Source organism: Patagioenas fasciata, chromosome Z (genome assembly GCF_037038585.1).
Source record: "Patagioenas fasciata isolate bPatFas1 chromosome Z, bPatFas1.hap1, whole genome shotgun sequence".
NCBI lineage: Eukaryota > Metazoa > Chordata > Aves > Columbiformes > Columbidae > Patagioenas > Patagioenas fasciata.
Window position 1 is genome coordinate 70757248 of NC_092560.1, and position 22818 is coordinate 70780065.

Genomic DNA, 22818 nt, shown 5'->3' on the forward strand with positions numbered 1-22818 from the left:
GCTCCAGCTCCACAACAACAGCATGCTGTTCTCTGGAGGAACTAACACCCAGCACTTCCAACTGGGAACTCTTTTTTCCCTTCAAATATTTCTCATATGTTTTTAGTGATTTACTTAAAAGGAAAACAATGTAAACCAAAATAGTGTCAAATACCTTGGGCTGCAGACTCGTAGATAGGTCTAATCCATCTCCGCTACATGCCATGGCCTTTGAAGAGCCAAGGGGAGCGTATGGAATGTGTGATCTCTCTGAAGCACCTCCACTTCCACCGTCTACTTCAAGGTCATCAAGACTTGAACTGCAGCAGACAACAAAGTCTTTAATTCCCATGAATTCTAGTAATAATCCACCTCAACCTTAATGCAACAAGCAAAGATACTGCTGTATACTCTGATCAACGAAAAACCCAAACCACCATGATTATGTCAGTCACCTCTCAGGCTTGCAGTCACCCAGTCAAGGTACTCAGTCCTCTGTACAGGACTCACCTGGCCTAATCTTGTTGAACTTCAGTACAGATGCTACCCACAATCACATAGATTCCCACCAGAGCCTCCACTGCAGGATGACTTTCAGATCCATGTTCAGCATCTCCCTTAAAATGAAATGTTTTTTTCCACGCATGTACCTGCCTGTACCTGCCTCTCTATATAGACAATTAGGAGAACTGAGACAACTACCTCAGATTTCAGTATTAACATATGTACGTTTGTATGGATGGTTTTTTGAGTGTATGCATTTAAAAGACCTGATGATGGCTGTTCACAGACATCTCTCTGTGGTCATCTCAAGGATGAAAGAGAAAACTAACATGGAGATGAAGGAGGGTCCGCTTACTAATCTCATATTCATTTCAAAACATTTAAACTTAAAAACATACAGGACTATAAAGAGACTGAAAAATGTCCAGCTAAATCAACACTTCAAACACCTAGAGACTGTTTGACCAGCAAGGGTTCCTGAGTGCAATAAGGTTTCTCAGCAGAATCAGAGTTTCCCAAAATGGGTCTCTTTAGCTACAAGGGCAAGTTCATGGTCTCTTCACAGTGACTGGAAGGAATGGTTGACTGCTTGCAATAACATTCCAGCCTTACAACATAAAACTTTAAATTATGTGTGGTATTTCTAAATAGCCAGAGTTGCTACCAGAAAAAACAGCACAACAATTCCTTCACACATCACTACAATTCACTTTATCAAACGGCAAACCTATCAATAGTGTCCAAAACTACTTCCTTATTTTACTTGTGGAGACCATTTTTCACAATATTTCCTAGTAACAGCCCATGCGATATTCCAGAAATAATTATTTAACCACATTATCAGTTACTGTCACATTTCAAAACTGGAAATGTGTTGACATGCCTATGTCAACAGACAAGCATGCCTGTCTTACTGGGGTAACTTACCCTAGAAATTTTTCTGACATAACCAGCTGGTTTAAAGATCTGCTAAGTGACTTGCCACATGACCTCAGATCCTTCAAGGAAGATGCTACTGGAATTACATACTGACAGTCTTATTTGATGTGCAATATTTGCATCACTTACAGTTGACATATTAAGTTCAATCACATCTCTTCATATAAACTCTTAAAGGTCATATATAGGTACCTGACCTAGGTCTTGAAAAAGGTGGGAATACTTTAAAAATGTATAGTAGAAAAAAGCTTATGACAGAGAGGCAGATGATTATTTCTAGTAATCTACATGTTATCCCCATAGCCAGCAAAAATTAAAGGTTTGTGAAAGAACAACTCCTAGTCTGACATTTGTGGTCCTATCTGTGTTAAAACATTTCTCTTAATAGGACTTCATAGTTGCGTAAGAAAATCAAAATTAAGGCAGAGAAAGTGTTATTGCCCACTTTCATTGTCAATGGACAGATGCTACTGCTTCTTGCTGTGTTTACACAGATCTGATGTCCTACTTCCAACTAGTCTAAACACTCTTAAAAGGTGGGGGACAGATTAAAATTTCCTCCTATAGAAGAAGGAGCTGATTTCATGCCTCTTCTATCCAGAGAAACTACAATGCCTTTTTATCAAGGAAATTCACTAGTTGTTAAAAACAGAAATCATAGTTTCACCTCCAAAGCACACACTTCATTCCTGAAGCAAACCAGTTTCCAGCACAACTTAAAGCCATCTGGAGGAGGGTCCTCAGACCACTGACTGTTGGCAGCAAACCTCGTGTTCCAGAAGAAAGCAGAAAACCTCTCAGAAACACAAGCTGTACTGTGCACTGTGTCTTTTGAGGTTAAAAAAAATTATAAAGTGTATATATATATATATATGTATATACACATATATATACATATATAATATATATATAATGTGTATATATACACATATATATACATATATATACACATACATATACATATATATATATATACATGCAATCAGGAATAAGTTGCTCCTTCCACAGGCCAGTGCAAAGAGTGGAAAGGTCCCAGAAAGTTCTGCAGATTTTGGACTATTTTCTTAATGGAAAATATAACTGAGGAAAATGAGGGTGACATTGTGGTTTCTAACAAATATGCGACAATGGAAAGTCTTACACCAAACAGCTGATTCTTTTCTTTTTTAAAGACTACATACAAAAAAAAAAAAAAAGGAACAGAAGTATAAATTGTGTTAAAAACTAATTTACTTGGAGGACACTTTTTCTTTGTAAAAAATGTCTTCGTAACTATTTTATGAAAAAAGATCATTACACCAACTTAAACATCACTGATGGAAAACAGATTATTACTTTGGTAATAATATTTATTAATCAAGATTCTGCTTCATCTTTTTGAAATAAAAGGTTATCATAAATAATCCTTATCCTGGTCATATCATCAAGTCAATTCAATACCTTTTCTTTTTCATTTCGGCATAGAGTTGTCCTCGATCCTTAATGAATCCAGGAGTCTTGAATGGAAGATATGAATCTACTCCATACGAATCTGAAGGTGTAACAGTATGTCTTAAACCAGCATTTTCTCCAATTTTCACTGGCCTTTGATTTCCCTCATTAGGAAGATATATATATTGGTCATCCTCCTCAAGGGAGGGAGACGAAGAGCTCTTAGCCATCAGGACTGAGTTGGTGGGATTCAGACGGTTTTCGCTGCTGACACCATTTCCATGAATGTAATTAGTCTTTAAATCTCCAGCCTGCAGAGGAAAAAGTGAATGGTGGTAAGAGGCAGTAACAAGATGTATTGTCAGGGAATAAGGATGAGAGTATCTTGTAATTTCATTCGTGCTTATATGTTTTGCCTTTTTTTCCCCCTATTGCTTTTTACAGCACATGAATTGAAGGCAAGCTATATGGTTAAGAGATCCTAGACCCTGCATTACTTTTTTCCCTAATTAGCATAGTAATGAATTAGTGTTTGCAAGTCCACGGATTTTTCACTCACATTTATACCTTTTGTTAAAAGTACCAATTCATATCTCTATAGGTTTTATTTAATTTATTTATTTTATTGCTGTCTATTTAGACACTGAGTAGTACTGAAAAGTCACACACCCAAAAAAAACACTCAGTCTTCAAAAAACACCTGTACAAAAGCAAGAAGAAAGGAATGACTGCAAGCCTTTCCAAAGTCCTGGTGTTTCAGACTGCCAACTTCCTCCTCACCAGCTCACTTTAAAAGTGTTTTCATTCCCACTGTAATGATGTTTCTCTCAGTAAAAGACAGAGAGAACTACTGGCATTTCTACAGCAGCCCATATTTGCATTCAAAGATATGGTACATTCACTGTGCAGATGAGATGCACAAAGGCAAATGCTCCATGCCAGTTGTATGACATTGACTTCACCTTTTCAGCAATGTCTCATTTTTGTTGAACCTATAAGCTCAGCTATGAGCCTTTAATTAACTTCTGAAATTAGCCAGCATCAGCAAATTTGTCTCTTTTATGAATGTACATAGAATTCAGAAAAATCTGAAGTAAACACAAGCAAGTTACATTGTGTTAATGATTCTTAAAAAGAAGCAAATACCCTTCAGCTCACAAGCACATAGAAAAGACAGTAAGAGCTGCCTTAGAGTTCTCCCTACAGGCTAGGGAGAATAATGCCCATCATCAACTAAATCTGTTGACCTCATAAATGGTTTACAAAATACAACTGAGAAGAGTAAGGTATTACTGTTTTTATCTTAGATCTTGAATAACTGGCCACACACCACTGCTGACAGATCCAGAAGATCCTACTATCACAGAAATAAGTTACTTTAACAGAAGATGATGAAATGTTTGCCAGAAGTTCCAACATCAGCTTACTTGGTCTACTACCATGCAGTTTGCATATACTTCGTCACTTCCACTCAGCGTGGCAGAAAGTCTGGTTGCAGCAAAGAAAGTAGGTGGAGCCTTGAGTTTCCTGAGAAGATCAAGGGTAGAGTGTCTCTGCTCTGGAAAAAAGAAATCGTGCAAAATATGCCATTAAATCTCAAACCATTTTCTCTTCATGTATATATAGTGTCATAAAAATGCCAAAGTTAAACATTAAGCACCAGATCTTAGGATTACAATTGAAGTAATATTTGTGTGGCTGCTCAAAAACCTGCGCATTTCCTAATTACCTAAGACTTGCTACATGTTCCATGAACCCTATGGTTGACAAGACGTTAAAAGGTACCATAGAATCATTAACATAACTTAGAATTAAGTGCTCCTGTATCTTGGTTAGCAAACCTTTCTATTTTGCACCCAAGCTAGAACTCTGTATAGATCTGTCATTGCAGAAGTACACAGGACAAGATTTATGGGCTGAGATCAAATATGCATGATTCTGGCCTATACATTAAATATCTAACATCTAATACATTATGTGAAAGGAATACTTTCTATTGCAGTCAAATAATGACTCTACTAAGGCATTCTACCTACTGGGAGCAACTGAAATGTTAGGGAATAAACCTTAGCTTATTGAATTACTGGGTGTGCTGCTTCTTATAGAACTTTTTCAGAAACTGCTTACACAAAATTCATTTAGCGTAAGTAAGTTTGCTTAGCATAACTTCTGCAAGCTGTGAACCTTCAAACTTTCTGCCTTGTTAAGGAAAAAAGGCCTCAGAGTTTTCAAGCTAGAAGATAAGAGGAGTTGCGACCCCGGAGATAAGCAAAGGAATAGAACAGCATCTATTATAAGAGAAGAGGAAACGTAAGAATGTTTTGGCTTGCCAGGAACTTATTTTTCCTCAGCCACAGGTGCAAAACAGCAACTGAAGGTCAGGACTTTGATTGACAGCCCGCCTGACAAAAATGATGAGATCTAATGAAGAACTGTGACACTCCAGACCCTAATTTTGCAGTTGGCCCAGAGTGACATGCAGGGGGTGAGGGATTGTGGTGGTATAATTGTCCAAGGTTTTTTTCTGCTGACAGTCTCTCTTATGGAAGCACCAGCCTGAGCTGCTCTACACTGTACCCTGAAAATAAGTTGTTTGTTTTAGAAGAATTTCGGGAATCTATGCCTGAGTCTGGTAGTCTGCTACAGGAAACCTAGGGAAACTGATGAAGCAGATTACTGTTCTTAAAACTACAAAAAAAAAAAAAAAAATAGAAGCGGGGGGCAACAAAATAGTAAGAGGGATACTAATAAAACAGTGCCTTTACAGACTGACAGTAATCAATCGAGATCTGTCCCAGGAACATGCCTGGGATGAAGACTGCATCTCATCTGCTTTTGGTACTGAAATAAGAAGTTATCAGTTTCACCAGAAACCATTAACAGAAGTTCAGAGTTTAGCTTGCAATGATGTGTTCATGATTGTAAATATTATAAAAAGCAGCATGGGCTGACTCTTTATTTCATGGCTTTGAGCAGCAGAAAATCTAACCAACTGTTACAGAAACACTGTCTGTCTGTCCTGCAGGCCCACTTCTCTTAAAGCTGCCTTCCAGTATGAAGAACATGCACCAGTCCAGTATTTCAGTTGGTAGTCAAGGCCTAATATTGTATTCTGATTGTAAAACCAGCAAAATTTGACAAAGTAGAAACCAGCCTTCCTCTTGACTGTTGACAACATAATTAAAAAAAATAAAAAATAAAAAAGCACACAGTCGCAATGTAATTTTCTTTTTTTTTAAGATGCTGTAAGTCAAGCATTGCCATTGGAAGTGAACTGAGATAGACTAGCATAAGAATGATGTGATAAAGTCTTATGCCCAGAAAAATATCTGCAATGAAAATTCTCACTAAACGTCATCCCAATTTGTTCATTATTGAAAAGTATTCCAAAAATCCTTCTTAGTCTGCACCAGAAATTTATTTTCTGCAAAGGTGGAAAGCAAAAGACACCACTAAAGACTTGCCTCAGACTATATTCCTAAAACAATTAAACTGCTTTTGGAAGATCACAGAATCATATAGCATGGTTTGTGTTGGAAGGGACCTTTAAAGATCACCTAGTCTACCCACCCTGCCATGGGCAGGGACATCTCTCACTAGATCAGGTTGCTCAAAGCCACATCCAAGATTCTTATGGCCACAAGATTGCAACTAAAATTATAATGTCTAAATGACACTGGATTAGAAACTACACTTGCCAAGGTCTAGGGCATTTGTTCCTTCAGAAAAAAAAAAAAAAAAAGTCTTGAACCACTGCCAAAACTGCAATGCTACACCACAGCTTTTATTTAAGATGCTATCTCATAAAGCCCAAGAACAGTAAGCTCTATACTTAAGAGAAAACTGGAAATTCCCATTTAGAAATGGCACACCATGAATTATTTGGTTTCTAGTCATAGCAGGCCTTGTAGGACCTCATACCATTAAAAACATCCTCAGGCTTCTTGTTTTGCTTCTCCCTTCTGCAAGAATTTTAATATGATTTTAGTGACTGCCATCTTGGGAACTGCTAATGCTACGAACCATTTCCTAATGTCTGCTAAGATCCAGAAGACTTTGTTTATAAATATTAAAAAAGCATTGTTTTCTAGAGCAGTTGAGACTTTGCCAGCTAAAAGCATATGGAAACAGGATTTGGCAAAACAGGCAGTACTTCCTTGTGGCAAGTAAAGCTTTCCAAAGGTTGGTCTTAAACCAATAACCATTAAAAAAAAAAAAAAAAAAAAATCAGATTCTCCATTGCTTCTTGTATGCTTATTAACCTCCCTGACACAGGCTCCCTCTCATACATAAAGCCACTGAGTATGGCTGGCAATGGTGGTATTTGGCTGCAAAGGTTCAACACATAGCCCTTGAAAAACAGACCAGGCGTTAGGGCCTCCCAAATCATGGTGTAAACCTGAACCTATGGAGACAGCTTCTTAAATTCAGCAACAGTCCCCACAGCTGGGGTCCCTACAGTCAGTTAATGGACTGCACTTTGAATTACACAACCCAAGCCAGAAACAAAAAATCACCCTATTACTTTGCATTTTTATTTATACAGCAACTTCTAGTACCACATTTTACGTTATTATAAAATTCTGTAAGAGAATAAAAACCTAAGTAACAATTTTTGAAGAAAGTTGCTGCAAATACAAGAAGATATATCAGAATACGTTATCTGCAGTACTTTACATCAGTACATTTGAGAAGAAACTTCTTCTCAGCGAGGGTAACAAAACACTGGACCAGGCTGCCCAGGGGGATTGTGGAGTCTCCTTCTCTGGAGACATTCAGAACCCACCTGGACACCTTCTGTGTAACCTCATCTGGGTGTTTCTGATCTGGCAGGGGGATTGATGGAATGATCTTTTGAGGTCCCTTCCAATCCCTGACATTCTGTGATTCTGTGATATGACCATACTGTACCTCCTTATTCTCACTCCTCCTCTGCCCCGATTTCAAACCTCCGTGAAGGGACTACACCAAACTAACTTTGTAACAACAGAAGTATTTCAAGACTTTGTTGAATGCAGGGGAGAGCATGACTGATTACACATTGACTGTGCTAGTAACTTATTTCCACCCGTCAGGCCAGTATAGTTTAAAAAAATGACAAAACCATCACAAACGTCCACATCCCATGCTGAATTCCTATAGCCCCACTAATTGCCTCCAGCCTGCCTCCCTGGCTACGAGTCATATCGGTTTCATGATGACCATCAGCAGACCTTCCACCAGGGTACAATGGCAGCAGGCCACTGCTGGCTGCTGCACTGGGTACCAGTAATAATACACAGCAAGGCTGAAAGATGTGGAATATCAACAAAATGCATTTTCAAACAAAATATCTCAGAAATCTCCCCTACCCGTTCAAAATTATTATCCTCGTTGCAGATGTAGAACTCCAGCATGGTATAGGGAAGGAAAGCTAAGACTGCCAGGGCAAACTCGCACCTCTCCTGACGCTGAAGGTGTCCCAGAGAGTTTTAGCTCTGAAAGGTGTCAGTAATGGACTACAAGATACTTGCTAAGGTAAAAATGACCCAAATATGACACACCAGAATTGGCTCTGGTATTGAAACAAACCAGCAAGCACAGCTCAACAACCTGATTCTCCTGCCAGAACTGAATGCTCCCTGGCTGTATATTGTGCCACGGCCACAGAAAAATAAAAATAAAGGCATATCTCTTTTAACAGGGCCTGTGGCTCTCTGCCATCTGCCTGGTAAATAGACAAGAAAGATGAATGCATTATTTAGATATAGGTGAACAAAAGCCACAGTGCTGGGAAGGATAATCTCCAAACATGGATAAAATAAAAGACCTTGACCAATTAATAACTAGGCACAAACTCTCTGTATCTTCAAAGTCATACAGCAAAGGCTGAAGATTTTATGAGGAAAAAAAAGCTTATAAAAATACTTTAACTTCAAAAAAAACCCCACATGATCATCATAGCAATAACTCAAAACATACTTAACGTTGGCACATGAAAATGTACAGCCTTGAATGAACTGTGTCGGAAAATGGCAAGAACATGAGACTGACTGTTTTTCCACAAAAATCAAAACTTAAATCATTTTGTGAGAGAGCACACAGCAAGAGAAGTGAAGTACATCAACGTGACCAAACTGAGAGCCAGGAAATATAAAATTCCCTTCTCTAAATACAATGAATAGTTTTCAGACAGCTCATCACATTTACCCCCAGCAATGCGATCAGGGGTTAATGTACAACTGGAAGTAACAGAGCTATGAAGTCAGCAAAAAATGCAGACAACTAGGTACACTAGTCACACGGGACTGCAGAAATACTCCTCTAAATCCACAACCGGTAACTTGAGTTTGGGGAAAGAACTCCACAAATTCCTGGCAAGGGGCTGACCAAAGTGACATGCATGTCTGTAGATGTGGACCATACAAGCAGTTTCAACGGCTAGCTGCATCCCTAATTCAGGAGTCTTAGTACTTCATTCAGACAGTGCAACTACTCATGACAGCAAAATTTAGCAAGTATGTAAGAACAGCACATGGAATGTAAAGCAAGGCTGGCTTTCAAGTGCTGTTCTCATAAAGCCAAACATTTAACTGCTCTAAATCTATAGAGTGGAACTGAAAGCACTGCATTTCCGACATACTACGTGGAGAGGATCAGGGGTCTGGATGCTAGAAATCATATCAAGTATGTGCAAAATGTGCTCCTAAAGTAGCCACTGATAAACACTGAGGATAAAGGCACTTCTTAATCATTGCCTTTGATCTTTGTTACCTAAACCTGGACTGCAAGAAAGCATTCCCATTCAACATGAGATTCACAGCCTTGACCTTTCCCCCTGAAGCCAGCACCTTGCCTACTATGTAAATGAATACAGAACAAAACATAAGGTGGTGTCTCATTTTATACAACAGAAAACAGAAAAAGTACTTTCCCAAGACAGAGGACACTTGGTTTCAGTTCCCACCTCTGCTTGATTGGACTCAATACATAATTCCCACCTCTCAGCACAGCAGGACAGACCTGTCAGAGCCAGACACTCTCAGCACCCCTGAGGTTGTTAAAGCTTCCAAAAAAGCTCTGAGAGTCACCATCACTACACAAGTAAGACATTACAGCACAAGGATTAGGAATACATCTGGAGGGAGAGGAGAAGAGACCTAGCTTATGGCCATTTAACACTGAATAACAACATAAATACCAGTAGGGGTCTTGCAGCAAGCAACAAAATTTAGGACCCCCCTGCCCAGTCTCCAGCCCAACCACTACAACACAGTCATGTTCACATACTCTGTTGAGCCTAATTGACCTTTAATTATGCCAGGCACAGGCAGGCTCAGCGGGAGGGAAGGAGCCACCATGCACTGCCCCGAAGACACACAGCCTGGCTTGGCTTCTGCTGCCCCCAGGAGCTCAGGGGGAGGGCAGAGGCTCCAGCACCCAGCCTGAGAGGTCTCCAAGCAGGGACAAGAGCTGACCTTGCTGTATGCAGGGAACTTAAAACCTGAAAACACTGACGCATATGGTGCAAAGCAGGGTGTGAGAATTTCCACTGTGGAGTCTCCCATCGGAGGCCTGCACAGCTCCCCTGTCTCCCAGTGGGGGCAACCCCAGATCAGGAAACCAAGAGGCTGCTGGTTCAGTGGGGGAGGGCGGGGGGCTGACATTTCATTGCCTGGATCAGCTGGAGCAGCCAGCACAGGTACACAATGACTTCATGACTTTCAAGATGGGGTGGAAGAATCCCGCACCACTTCCCATCAGGCACTACAGGTCTCTTGCTCACTGAGATCTGAACTCCTGCATGATGGAAATGCTGCTGCGAGGTACATCATGCCCCACACCTGCATGCCAGGAACAGCTGGCCATGTGCAGATACTACCAGAAAAAATATCCCACAGACCACGAGGCTGCTGTACTCTTGCAGAGGTACTCCTCCCACGCCATGGGCAGCCGGATTTCAATTCCCCAAGCACAAGCAAACCCTTTGACTTTACCACTAAAACATGCACATGCACACAGAGCATCTTCTTGTTCCAACAAACTCATGTATATGCTCAGCTGTGCATACAACCCACACGTGCTGGTACACTGTCAACTGTGACAGGGAACAAGATGCAGTATTATAACATGCTAACACCAAATATGTATATACTGCTCTACAACAGGTAAAGTATAAAAAAAAAACAACACACACCTAAATAATATTTTTTTAAAGCTAAATAATAGGATGTGTGCACAGCTGCAGCATTTACAGATAAAACAGCTCCTCATGAGAGATGGAAAGAATTCACACCACACAACTTGCACCCCATTTCATTTTTTCATTTTCTTCGCACATTGAATGTATGTGCCTCCATACACACTACAGAAACTTCTATGCACTTTAGAAACAATGGGTTTCCTCATTAATAAAAGTAAAATGTTCAGAAACTGTTCTGCATGTTAAAATGTGCATTCTGCAGACACTTTTCGCTCTAAAATTAGGTCAAAGTCTCAGCCTGTGTAAACAACATGATTTTCCCAGCTCATTGACTTTAGTGACACTGATGGCTCTTACTTCTTTTATTTGTTCTTTTCCCTTTCTGAAACACAAAAAAGCAATTTCATGGAAGAAAATACAAATCACATTTTTTGCCATTCTCTCTCTTGATTTCTTTGCTTCTAATCATAGTAAAAATTCGTCTTTCCTCATTAAAGCTTTCAGTGACAATTCTTCCTAACATAAACTTGCTAGTCAATGCCTTTCAACCTCCTTAAAACCCCCTTTATCATACTGGCAACATTTATAATCCTTACCTCCCAAAGACTTCTCCAAAAAGGAGTGCATCGTCTAACTGTGCAAGGACAGTAATTGACCCTGTCACCAAAGAGCAACTGAGCTTTTCTTTTACAGAAGGCAAAAGATTTCCTTTTTCATTCTGGTAGGATTTTTGTACATAATTTTTAAAAATCTCTGTTAGCCACTGAGGCATATTTGAATTACCAAATTCCCCCTAAATGAAAACAACCATAACCAGCAGAGCTTTTCACAATCACTGCAGCGCTGCTCTGTAAGCTCCCAGTGTATCTGAGCTGCACAGTGAGAGCTACACATGCAACCAGAAGAAAAAAATTTAAAGTTCTGAGTGAGTATAGAAATTAAAAAGAAAAAAAAAATTCAAACCACATAATTTGGAGAAAACATTTTCTTCTTACTTACATTCCAACACCATTATCTACAGAAACATTATGAACAGGAGGTAGACTTTTGATAGAAAGCAAGAAAATCTACCTCATGTGAGCTGTTTACAGCCACTTGCACAGAACCAGACAATAAAAAGGAGGCAGAGCTATTAAGCAAGATTTAAGAGAAGATAGCTTTTTCTACCTGGTTTGGATGCCCTTCTTCGAATCCTCATTTTAGGTAAGGAAGGCCAAGAGTAATTAAAAGGTGAGTCAGAGTCTGAGTCCATTTTTATTATGTACAAACAGAAAACAGATTCCCAAAGTTGCACTTCGTTGTTCTCAATAGCAAGTTAAGTCTAAGAGTGATGTAAAATAAAGGAATGGACAAAGAAGGATCAAATTGCCCACTAAACACAGGGGAGGGAGAAGCTGTAAATGTTTGCTCTCTTCAGGCGTCCAGGCATGTAGATAGATCAGGCTGCAAATATTAAGGCAGAAGCAAAGAGGTTAAAGTACGAGAGCTTCGAGTGGAGCTGCTGAATCGTGGTCCAGAGCAATTTGAAAGGTCACTGTGTGCCAATGAATCATTAACTCACCTTTCCATTTTGATGTAAATGAAAACAATAGGAGCCCAGTAAGGAATGAGAAAATATATCTCAAAAGTAAACAAACTATTGCAAGCTTTTTCGAGGCTTTGTTTTCATGTTAAAAGTGGGATTTATACAGACTCTCAAATTAAGGACAGGCAAAAAGCTGGAATTAAAGAAACCAAAGATTAACAGTAAGCTAAGGGCTCTAATCCATTCGCTGTTGTCTATATGGCTGCCAAGCAATACCTCCCTTCTCAGCATTTACAACTTTGGCAGACTTTGGGGTGTCGCGTCTGGAAAACCAGCGATAACCCAGTGAAAAGTCTGTTGCTCCCATCCTTCTAGCTCAAATGAGCTTAAATCTTAAGTGTTACAAAGAAAGATTACATTGTCATTAGACGACCTCTCTTTCCAAAAATATTTAGTCTGAATAGTATTTTCTCCTTCATGCAGTCACCAAGTTAGACAGTGAATCATAAGGATTTTGTAGAGCTGGCACCTTTACAGCTCTGGTCTAACCTCACAGCAATGGACAATACAGCTAGTGATTAATTTACAACAAATCCTCCATTCTTATACAGTCTCCCTGAACAACTCCTAGGCAATTAGTATTCAGTAGGAACTCATTATCCCTTCCCCCAACATCTTTATACCACACAAAGTACATTTTTTTAAACAGGCTCTAATGTGGCTATACAAGAGCTAATACAAAAATAACATGTCCACTGTTTCTTAACCAACTCCACCAAACATTTCTTTTAGTTACCCCACAATGTATGGGGTTTTGTATTCCACATAAAGGAGGGGAGGGAATGTGGATCAGCTTAAATGTCAGTTTTTGGAAGATGATGACATTTGAGCTTGTTAACATTCCTTACTTCACTTCAATTATTTTTCAGGCTGCTGAGGTCTGCAGCGCTACTTCTGTATTATGTTTCAAGCGATTCCTCAATGCACATTTTAGTCAAAGATAACAACATACTTGTTGAAAGAAAATAATGAAATTCAAATGCAAATTTAATTCAAAACCTATTAGAAAAATATCTATCAGGTTTTCAAAGATAAAACAATTATTATATAAGCACTTCACAAAGTGCACAAATTACATAAAACACAGTTGAAACACATCATTGTTCTGCCCTTCCCTTAACTGAAGTTCTGCCAGCTTTGTTAGGCCTGAAAATAATAATTTGTCCCAGACACTGGAAGCCTTAGACTTTCACTTTAAATATTAGACACTCCCATAGGCTTTGTTTGATTTATATATATAGTTAACAGCCCCAGGGAATTACAACAGACAATAGATGACTGAAAATACAGAGAGGATATAAACCCATGCTTCAAGCATCCACTTCAAAATATCTCCACTCCCTTGAATGTCAGGTTCAAATTGCACTGATAAATCCCTTGGGTACCAGGGAATGCAGGTGCTGATGTACCCCTTCCCATCTGCACGGCATCTAGGGTCCTCGCCTACCTTGAGCTGTGGCCACAGTTCAAGGGAAGAGGAAAGGATAGCGCATATTTGTTGGATAACTTGTTCACTTAGGAAACTGCTCTGACACAAAAGATTTCCTCTTAACACAACAATTTTCCCTACCCAAGTGTGCTCTCTCGATCAGCTGGTGTATTTAATGCCAACCCAAATAAAAGTCTTCATTTCAGACATGTACAAAAGGCAGAACAATCCATGGGTGAACACTAGTTTGCATTTTAAAAGGGCTGTACGTTTTACACCAGTTTTAATTTTTTTCACTTTTCAACTATAGCAATTTTTCCTTTGGTGTACTTTATGAGAAATGGTAAATTTTGCTTACTTCCATGATATTTCCATTTATGCATCTTTTCTCTAAATTAACTGATTCTGGCTTTTTTCACTTACACATTCAACAAAAATTCACTCCTGTTGGTCTTCCTGGACTCCTGTTTAGTCCAGGGAGGGATAACTAAAACTGAACAGAACACTCATAATGCGGAAATGCAGCTGATGCATTTAATGGCATTAAAATATTCTACATGCCGAGACATTTACTTTTCTGAATGACCTCTTTATGCTGCATAAATGTTTCCACTGATTGCTCAGTTATTGCCTGATCCTTCAAACTAGCAGAATTACTTTAGAACCTTCTAATACAAATGAGTAATTGAAGATTGTTAAAATAATTTTTCAACAGCAGCCCTATCACATAAAACTTGGAGAATCCAACTATTAAACCTCTGCTGTGGTAAAAACCTGATCATCTACTCCTGCCGTTTATATTCTATTTCTTGGCCAAGCTCTTAGGCTTTTCACCCACTTACTGCAATCTCCCCTGAATAGGATCTTGCACAGCAATTTGTCAATGACAGTCTGAAAGCACAGATAAATTATCAACCTTAACCTCTATTTCTGAAGGGTTAATTGAGTATAACGTTATTTGCTCTGTTCAGCCCCCATGAAAGATTATTTTTTTCTAGTTTGTAAAACTCCTTTATGCAGCATTGAAAGATCTCATGCTGCTTTTTGCCATGAAGAAGAGCTTTGCCTTACAGTCTTTGGCTAAGAACATTTTTCTACCCCGCTCTTGCACTTCGTGGGATGATCCAATCCACTTCTCACCTGCCACTCTTTGTTTCTGAAGTGGCAGCATTTCAGTGGTGGTATTTGCATGCATCTGGCACAGAGATCTGGCAGCTTATGAGATAAAAGGTACTTTCTATCTGGAAAACATTAACCTTACTTTCCACTGAAAAAATGTTTCCAATTATGTATACCAAGGTATAGATGTGAAGATAAAGAACAAATGGGGTTTTTGTGTGCATTACCTAAGGCTAATGCTTTTGATAAATAATGTAATGCCTTAAATTCTTTCATCCAATGCTTGCCAAAACACATTCGTATAATATAAATGTTTTACAGAGATATTACAGTCTATTGTCTGACCATTCCTTCAGCTTCCGGCAAGACGGAAGGAAGCAGAGGAATGTCATCAGCATCCGCGGTCTCCATGGAACAGTACTGCTGGCTCTCCAACACACTCAGAGGACACCCTTGAGGCGCCAAGCAGGTGACTCAGCTCCCTCACCCCAAACCCCACTAAGCCAGCTCCATAGCTGTCGTCTCTCTCTCCACAGACCAGAAAGAGACAAACCTTCGGGGCCAAATGCACCCCCTCAGCCCCCCCAGATGGAGAATGAAGGTACACAGCACGGAAAACAGGGCTACGGACCCCAGAAACAAGGCTGGAGAGGGTCACTGTTGGATGCTGCTGCTCTGGCAGTCTACCCTGACATTAGGGATGAAGTTGATTCCCTCCAGCTTGGTTCTGCCCCAGGACCAGCAGAGCCTGCAATCATTTCCCAAAGTTGCAGATAAGGCTCTGACAAGGAAAGATGGTGTAAGAATAGCCAAATGCTCTTCTCCACCAGCGTCTATGACCCACAGGCACACATGGCTTTCCTACCTTCTTTACTCCGTTGTTTTTATTAATTAGGGCACATCTTCCCCCAGAGAGGATCAGCCAACATACCCGGACATTTTGTAGGGTATCTGCGTTACCCTACATTAGACTTAAAGGTATGTTGAAAACTCAAAAAATGTGAATTAAAAGCAACTAAAAGCAAAACAGTATCAGCCAGATCCCACACACGCAGAACCTTCCAACTCTAATGCTCCTTCCACCTGCCCACAATGACATGATGGCTGTGCAGACTACTGGCAGCAACAGCCTCACAGGTCTCATATGATGCCTTGTCATACATGTTATTTTTACCACCTCTCTTCCCTACAAAGGGCCTGGGTCTTTCTTATGGAAGTTTATACTGGAACAGTCAGAAAAACTTTACATCACTATTCTCCCCAACTCCCTTTCCCAAATCGCTGATGAACTGATCATTGAGAAATGCAGAACATAGCCCAGATCCTTAAGATCATGGCAGACAACCTCCCTTCCTTGTGTTTATGGTCTTCCCTATTGCTAAATTTCTAATCAGTGATTCGTGTATTCATTTTAGGAAACTGGCTCATTTATTTCCTTATTTTGTAAACAGAGATCTATTGAGGCAGTCTGGGATTTAAACTGTTGAGCGGTGGACCCCAAAAGGTCCTGGCAGGCAGTCACTGTCCATCATCACTGCCAGATGCATATATCACAGTATTTTGTGCATTCCACCTCTCTCATCAGCACGCCACCGCGAGCGCTCTGTCCTGCATCACCCACGGGGGTCAGGGCTGGGCAGTGAGCAGGGCAGGGGAAGGAGGAAAGGGGAGTTTTTTGCACTGCACCCTTCCATTGCAAACATGCCTGCTTTCCACCGTTTCAACCCTGATGAAGCCACAGGTTTCAACAAGGTGAACAATCAGTGTCACAGAGCCTCTTCCTCACACTACCAGTTTAAAGAGGCAGATTTTGCTCTCCCAGAAAAGCATAGCTCTCAGTGAATTCAGGTATCAAACCTAGGCACGTTCTGACACGAGATTAAACAGCCCTGGCCCCTCATCCCCTTACCTTCACACTCATACCTCCCCTCATGCAGGTGTTCCCCACTTTTCCACTCAAACAGCTGATGATGAAACCCACCACACTAAAGACCCCTTTTCTGTAACAAGTATCTCCTGTAGAAGCTGTGTAGACAGACACCAGAAATATAATGAAAAATACAAAACAACAATGCAGTACTATAAATTTGAGTCTTTTTTTTTTTTTTTTTTGTTACTTATTTGTGCAGTTTCTTGGACACTGGCCTGGAAATAAACACAGAACAGCTGCCGTCTTCACAGACACCCTGCTGAGAGCGACAGGCCACCCCCTACCCATCTCTGTTCTACACAGACCACCGAGCTTACTGGAACACTCCACAGTCATGGCAAGCTGCAGGAGAAGCAGAGTCAATTTGTGTGCACCGCTTTCCGGGTTGCTTTAAACGAGGCTGCCAGTCCAAGTGGTTTTATGCTCCCCTGCATTTACTTCCAGAAGGATGTAGCATTTACCATCCCAAGACAGGGCATATGGAATCACAGTGCTGCTGTAAACCATCCAGACTGAGGGAAAAAACATGCCATTCTAAATTTATACCTAAATCCTCACTGTTCCCCTGCAGGTATATTGCTAATTAAAATTTTAACTATGAAATTAATTTTTAAGGCTGTTCTTTTAGTGTTTTAATGAAACCAGGGTGACAACTACAGTTAGAACAGCTACAGTGAGAGTAACATTTTCATGCTAAAAACATCATGTTCATGATATTAAATGAATTATGCATTACCCTACAAAGACCTATTAGCAATACTTACCTCTTTTGAAAAGCAACTGTTTTTAAGTGGTGATACTTAAATCTTGTTTCTTTGATAAACTGAAAGAGCAATTCACCTTTGAAAGTTTAAGAGAAATAGCTTTGCATAATCTATAGTAACAGAGCACTGGAACAGGCTGCCCAGGGGGGTTGTGGAGTCTCCTTCTCTGGAGACATTCAAACCCACCTGAACACCTTCCTGTGTAACCTCATCTGGGTGTTCCTACTCCGGCAGGGGGATTGGACTGGACGATCTTTTGAGGTCCCTTCCAATCCCTGACATTCTGTGATGCAGTAGTACTGTAGAATGCTTGGGGAACACCCACAAAACTGGGAAGAAGAAGGGATCAGAGATTCTACAAAACTGAAGCAAAAACATATGCACACTGCACTATCTTGGTCCTTGTCCCAAACTCTTTGTGTTACCCAGTTCACTGTTCCACTGTTGGGATTTCACAGTGTTCCTCCAGCTCGGAGCTCTCTGACGTCTGGTTCATGACTGATTGCAGATTTGTTTTTCTCTCTTTCTCTCTCGTTTTTTTTTGTTTGTTTTTTTTTTTTTTTTACCAGCACCATTCACTTGATGTGGTTTAGATAACATGCTCAGTGTAGGATAACAAGATCATTAATACTACTTTCACATGACAGTGGTCTGTATGCTCTGACTCTTGAAATGACCACTGAGCACTTCCAACAAAGTACATAAAGATATAATTTGCCTAAACGCTCTCCTTGTCCACTATCTATTCACATCAAAAGACTATCTGGGATATGCAGTACAAATGCAGATGGAAAGCTTTTCGCTGTTTGTCTTGTAACCTGATTAAAAGCTCCCTTGAGTTTATTTGCAAAAGCCTGAGAATTAAGGGCTAGAGTCAATAAAATCCTCTTCCTGGTTTCAGCACCACGGAGGCTTGTGCAAGCCCCAGCAGCACGGAGAACGCACATGGCCTCACATGAAAGCAAACCCAGAGTTTGAATTGGACCTCGCTTGCACTGAAGTTTCGCCAATGACTTGGTTGTTGAGTCTACACTTATGCTGACAGCCCATGCTGCCAGAAAGCTCACCAAAGACCCATCTCCTTAAAAATCTAATTTTCCATGTTTCAGGGAATACTTCAAGGGAAGGGCTGCTTCTCAAGGAGGATGAAAGCTGAAATATGTGTTCATGCACTTTCAAGACTATGACTGTTTTCTTCACAATGTATTTCTGGAATATATTTCACATTTAAAGAGTAACTTGACATGAGATATATCCCAGAATGTTTATTTATGTTAGCGTGAAATGAGACTGGGCAGAAGACAGGCAAAGAGCTTATTTAAACATCAGGAAAAAAAGAGCCCGTTTTTGAAAGATTATTTTGTTGAGCAAATTTGTTTTGGATTTTATTCAGAGAAGGAGGACAAGTTCTGGGAAGGCAGACAGCATATGTTTGTAACTTGTTCATTTTCTTTCTGTCTTCCTTTTGAGGTTAACTTGAATTATAATGTCTCAGAAAATCAAGAGTAGAGAAAACTCCAAGAAACAAGAACAGGCTTGGTTTAGTGTCTAATGCTGCTTTTTTCAGATTTCTCCATGGCTTTTTAATTAAGCTCAGCTCAGGCTCACATCCCAGGAACTTTTTACTTCCTACATTTCCTGTAGTTCTCAACTATTCTACAGGCTTCAATATTTAGTCATCTATAGATGCTCCAAACAAATGGAAGTATGTTTTATCTACTGAAATGAACTATTGCCATGTTCAAATGTTGTTTAAAAGTTTTTTCTGGCAGGACTCTGACAGAACAACCCCAACTTAAGCCTCTCTTCTGCAAGATGCAAGGAGCCATACAAAGGTTTTGCAAAAGTAGAAACAGCAACCTATATAGATCTGTGAAAGCTGCAGCAAGAAGGGGCAGAGTGCAAGTGCTACAGTCATTAGCTGCAGCAATAGTTCTGCAGCTTTCTTCAGCTATTATATTTCTCTGCAATTTTCCAACCACCCACCTTTCAACTAAAAATGCGTTCTTAAAAAGCCTCACAAATAAAACTTCCGGAACTTCTTCAGAAGAACCAATCTGAGTATTCACACATCTCCAATCATCCAAGTATTGCAGCGCATCTTTCTCTCCTCACTCTCCATTGTCCTCCTTGTTTCAGATGAACAACTGAGACACAGGGAGATTTGTGACATGCCCAAGGACCAAGTGTATATCCATTAAAAGAGCAGAAACTGAAAAAAAGGTCTGCAGCTCCTGGACTAGAGATGTTATGACTTGATCAGGGAAAGACAGGACTTAGAGCTGCCAGGAAAACATAAAAATTACCAGAAACAGAAAAGATCTGTATAGCCTTAACCACAGGACTCTAGGAACTGTCTCAAATAGGCAATACTTAACATACAACTTTCACTTTTATCTATCCATAACCAAAAAATTATTTCCTGTAGTTTCAATATCAGAAGAGGCACACTTGACTCAAAACACTTCCAAATGCAAATGTTGTGCCCATCAAAACCAAAAAGTAAACCAAAACTAAAAAAGGAGTGAAAGATCTGATCTCAATCAGCAGAAAAACTAATCATTCCATAGACCTAACAAAAGTTGTGTAAAGGCAGGACTCCTGACAGCAGGTTCATGCTGTTTTCTACCTTAAACTACTTTTTAAAGTCTTACCAACCACAGTAAGGAAATCTAATTAAAGAACAAAACAGCAACATTGAAACCAGATTTTTCTGCAGATTACAGTGCAGCCCTAGTGGTTTACACAGAGAAGATCATTATGTTCTGTTCCTTAAACCGACCTCCAGTTAAACTGGGATTTCTGTGGAACCATGAGAATCAAAGGTCAGGGTCTACTAAACATCTTTTATAGCTGCCCAGTCACATACAGCAAACTGCTAAAAATTTGGCATCAGTATTTTTATCTCTCAGAGTGCAAAACGTGGCTTTCAAAACTTTTTCACCACCAGCAGAGCAAACAGAATAGATTAGACAGACACCACTAGGTCATTGGCACTGTAACTAGGAGAGCAGGGAAAGTATTTTGAAAAATTAACATCATCCTGCCTTCCTAAAGTTTAGGGGAGAGAAGCTGTATTTCCTTGGAAGAAAAACTAGAGATTAGACTTTTCTTACTTGAGAAATGACACTTTTGCAGCTTTATAAATGGCCTTGTGAACATCCTCCTTCCAAACCAGCAATGCAAAACAGGAAGGAATTATAACTTTTATAACGCATGCCCTGCTAACACCGTCACATGCCCAACAGTAACAGCATTCAGCTGTCAGCTCCTAGACTCTCTCCCAAAACATACCGGGTTGCTGACTCTGAGGATGACAATGGCTGGCAATAATACATATGCTTAACTTTGAAAGGAAAAAAAAAAAATCCTTTTTTTTGTTGCTTTCCATTTTGTTTCTTCCATTCACTCTCCCCAACTGGGTATTTGGATTGTCTCTCAATATTTCAAATGTGTTTTCTTTCAATGAAAAAAATAAAAGTCTCTTTTTTTTTTTTTTCCTCCTTATAAACACAAGACATATCTCTAACAATTTCCAGGGGAGACTAAGGGAGCCATGGGGGCTGGGGAGAAGATTGGCAGGTGTGACTAGCACTGAACTCAGGAGTCTCCAAACAACCCTCTTTCAGCCTGGTCTGGTATGCTGTTGTGCCCCACAGTTTGCTCCTATTCCTTCAGTTCCTGAACACAGCAAACACAAGCTCACATGACTTCTTATTGGTCCATCCTTACCCCAGCACTCACACAGGAGGGACTCCAGGGGCTCTCCAGCGATCCTGGAGGACGAGAAGCCTCTTGGGCAGCAGAGGCCACGAGGAACAGTTCTCAAAATTGAACTGTAAGACTCAAACAGTGCCTAAGGCAGATGGGTTCCAAACCAAAGATGAAGAAGACATCCTTTTAGCATCCTACCAACACTTTCAAGTGTCCCTGCAGAGATATTTTGTTGGGTGTGGGGAAAGAGACAGAACAGTCAATATGCTTGAAAGAGCAGGATGGGGAGGAAAACAGAGAGCAGGAACAGGACAGACCTTCCATGAGTCACCACTTCTTTAAAGGTCCCTTCCAAGCCAAACCGTTCCATGATTAGACTGATTTTTTCTACTTACTTTTTTTCTAAAAGTAAGAACCACATGGGAAGAAGTGAGAAGCTGAAGCAGGGGAATTTTTACCCATTCAAAGAACTCTCACATTCTGCCCTAGGAAGTCCTCTTTGATTTACATATACAACTTCCTAGTGAGATTCCAGAGTCTGCTCGTTTCTACTCGTTCTTCTTCACTCAGCCCCCTTTAGCTGTTTTTCCTCTTCCTCTCCCCACCGACAACCACTTCCATTTCTCTCTTTATCCCCCACTGTGTGCTCTTCACTCCAAAACACTGCCATTTAACCATGCTGCCAAACAAACATTTCTTTTAAAAAGTAGTTTAAAACAATTCAGGGTAATAGAACTACAATATTCAGCAATATGGCTGTACAAGTCAGTTTAGAACATGTACTGATTTTTACATTAAAATAAATCAATAAAAACAGTTTAAGTCAACTTTAAAGTTTCTGGTTATCACCAAACTCTATATCCATCCTTCTTTATCCCTACTCACTTCCACTTTTTATTGCACACCTGACCACCCACTCACTCCACAGCCTGCCCCTCAGCTCCATCAGATCTCACACATAGTGCTGACTGGAAGCCCTCTGGGCCCTGCTGCAGTAAGTGGCAAAATCCCACAGGATGTCTATGTTATGAGCGTTTCATCCAGCTTCAGTGCACAACAGGGAGATGGCCAAGGAGAGCCAAGAGCACAGCTGGCAGCAAGTCCATGCTCCAGTCCTGACACGGGGTGACCAAATTCTCGCTTACAGCGACTAACTTCTAAAACAAGCAGATCCAACTTGGCTGCAGTTTCTCCACAAACAAGTCAACTTCTTAAATGTACTACAAGGCAACTGGAATTTCA

General features: G+C 40.2%; 1 protein-coding gene across 5 annotated transcripts in view; it reads right to left on the reverse strand.

Moving 5' to 3' along the window:
* ARHGEF28 (Rho guanine nucleotide exchange factor 28) overlaps positions 1-22818 on the reverse strand; it is a 146501-nt gene that overhangs the window by 69192 nt on the left and 54491 nt on the right. For 4 of the 5 annotated variants that reach the window (XM_071802036.1, XM_071802037.1, XM_065860418.2 and 1 more), the window contains 3 exons: positions 4281-4411; positions 2863-3164; positions 155-299 (listed from right to left, as the gene is read on the reverse strand). In XM_071802036.1, coding sequence (XP_071658137.1) covers positions 155-299; positions 2863-3164; positions 4281-4411 — 578 coding nt within the window. Of the gene's footprint in view, positions 1-154; positions 300-2862; positions 3165-4280; positions 4412-12202; positions 12506-22818 lie in introns of those variants that run through there. The other variant, XM_071802039.1, reaches the window with a different exon arrangement.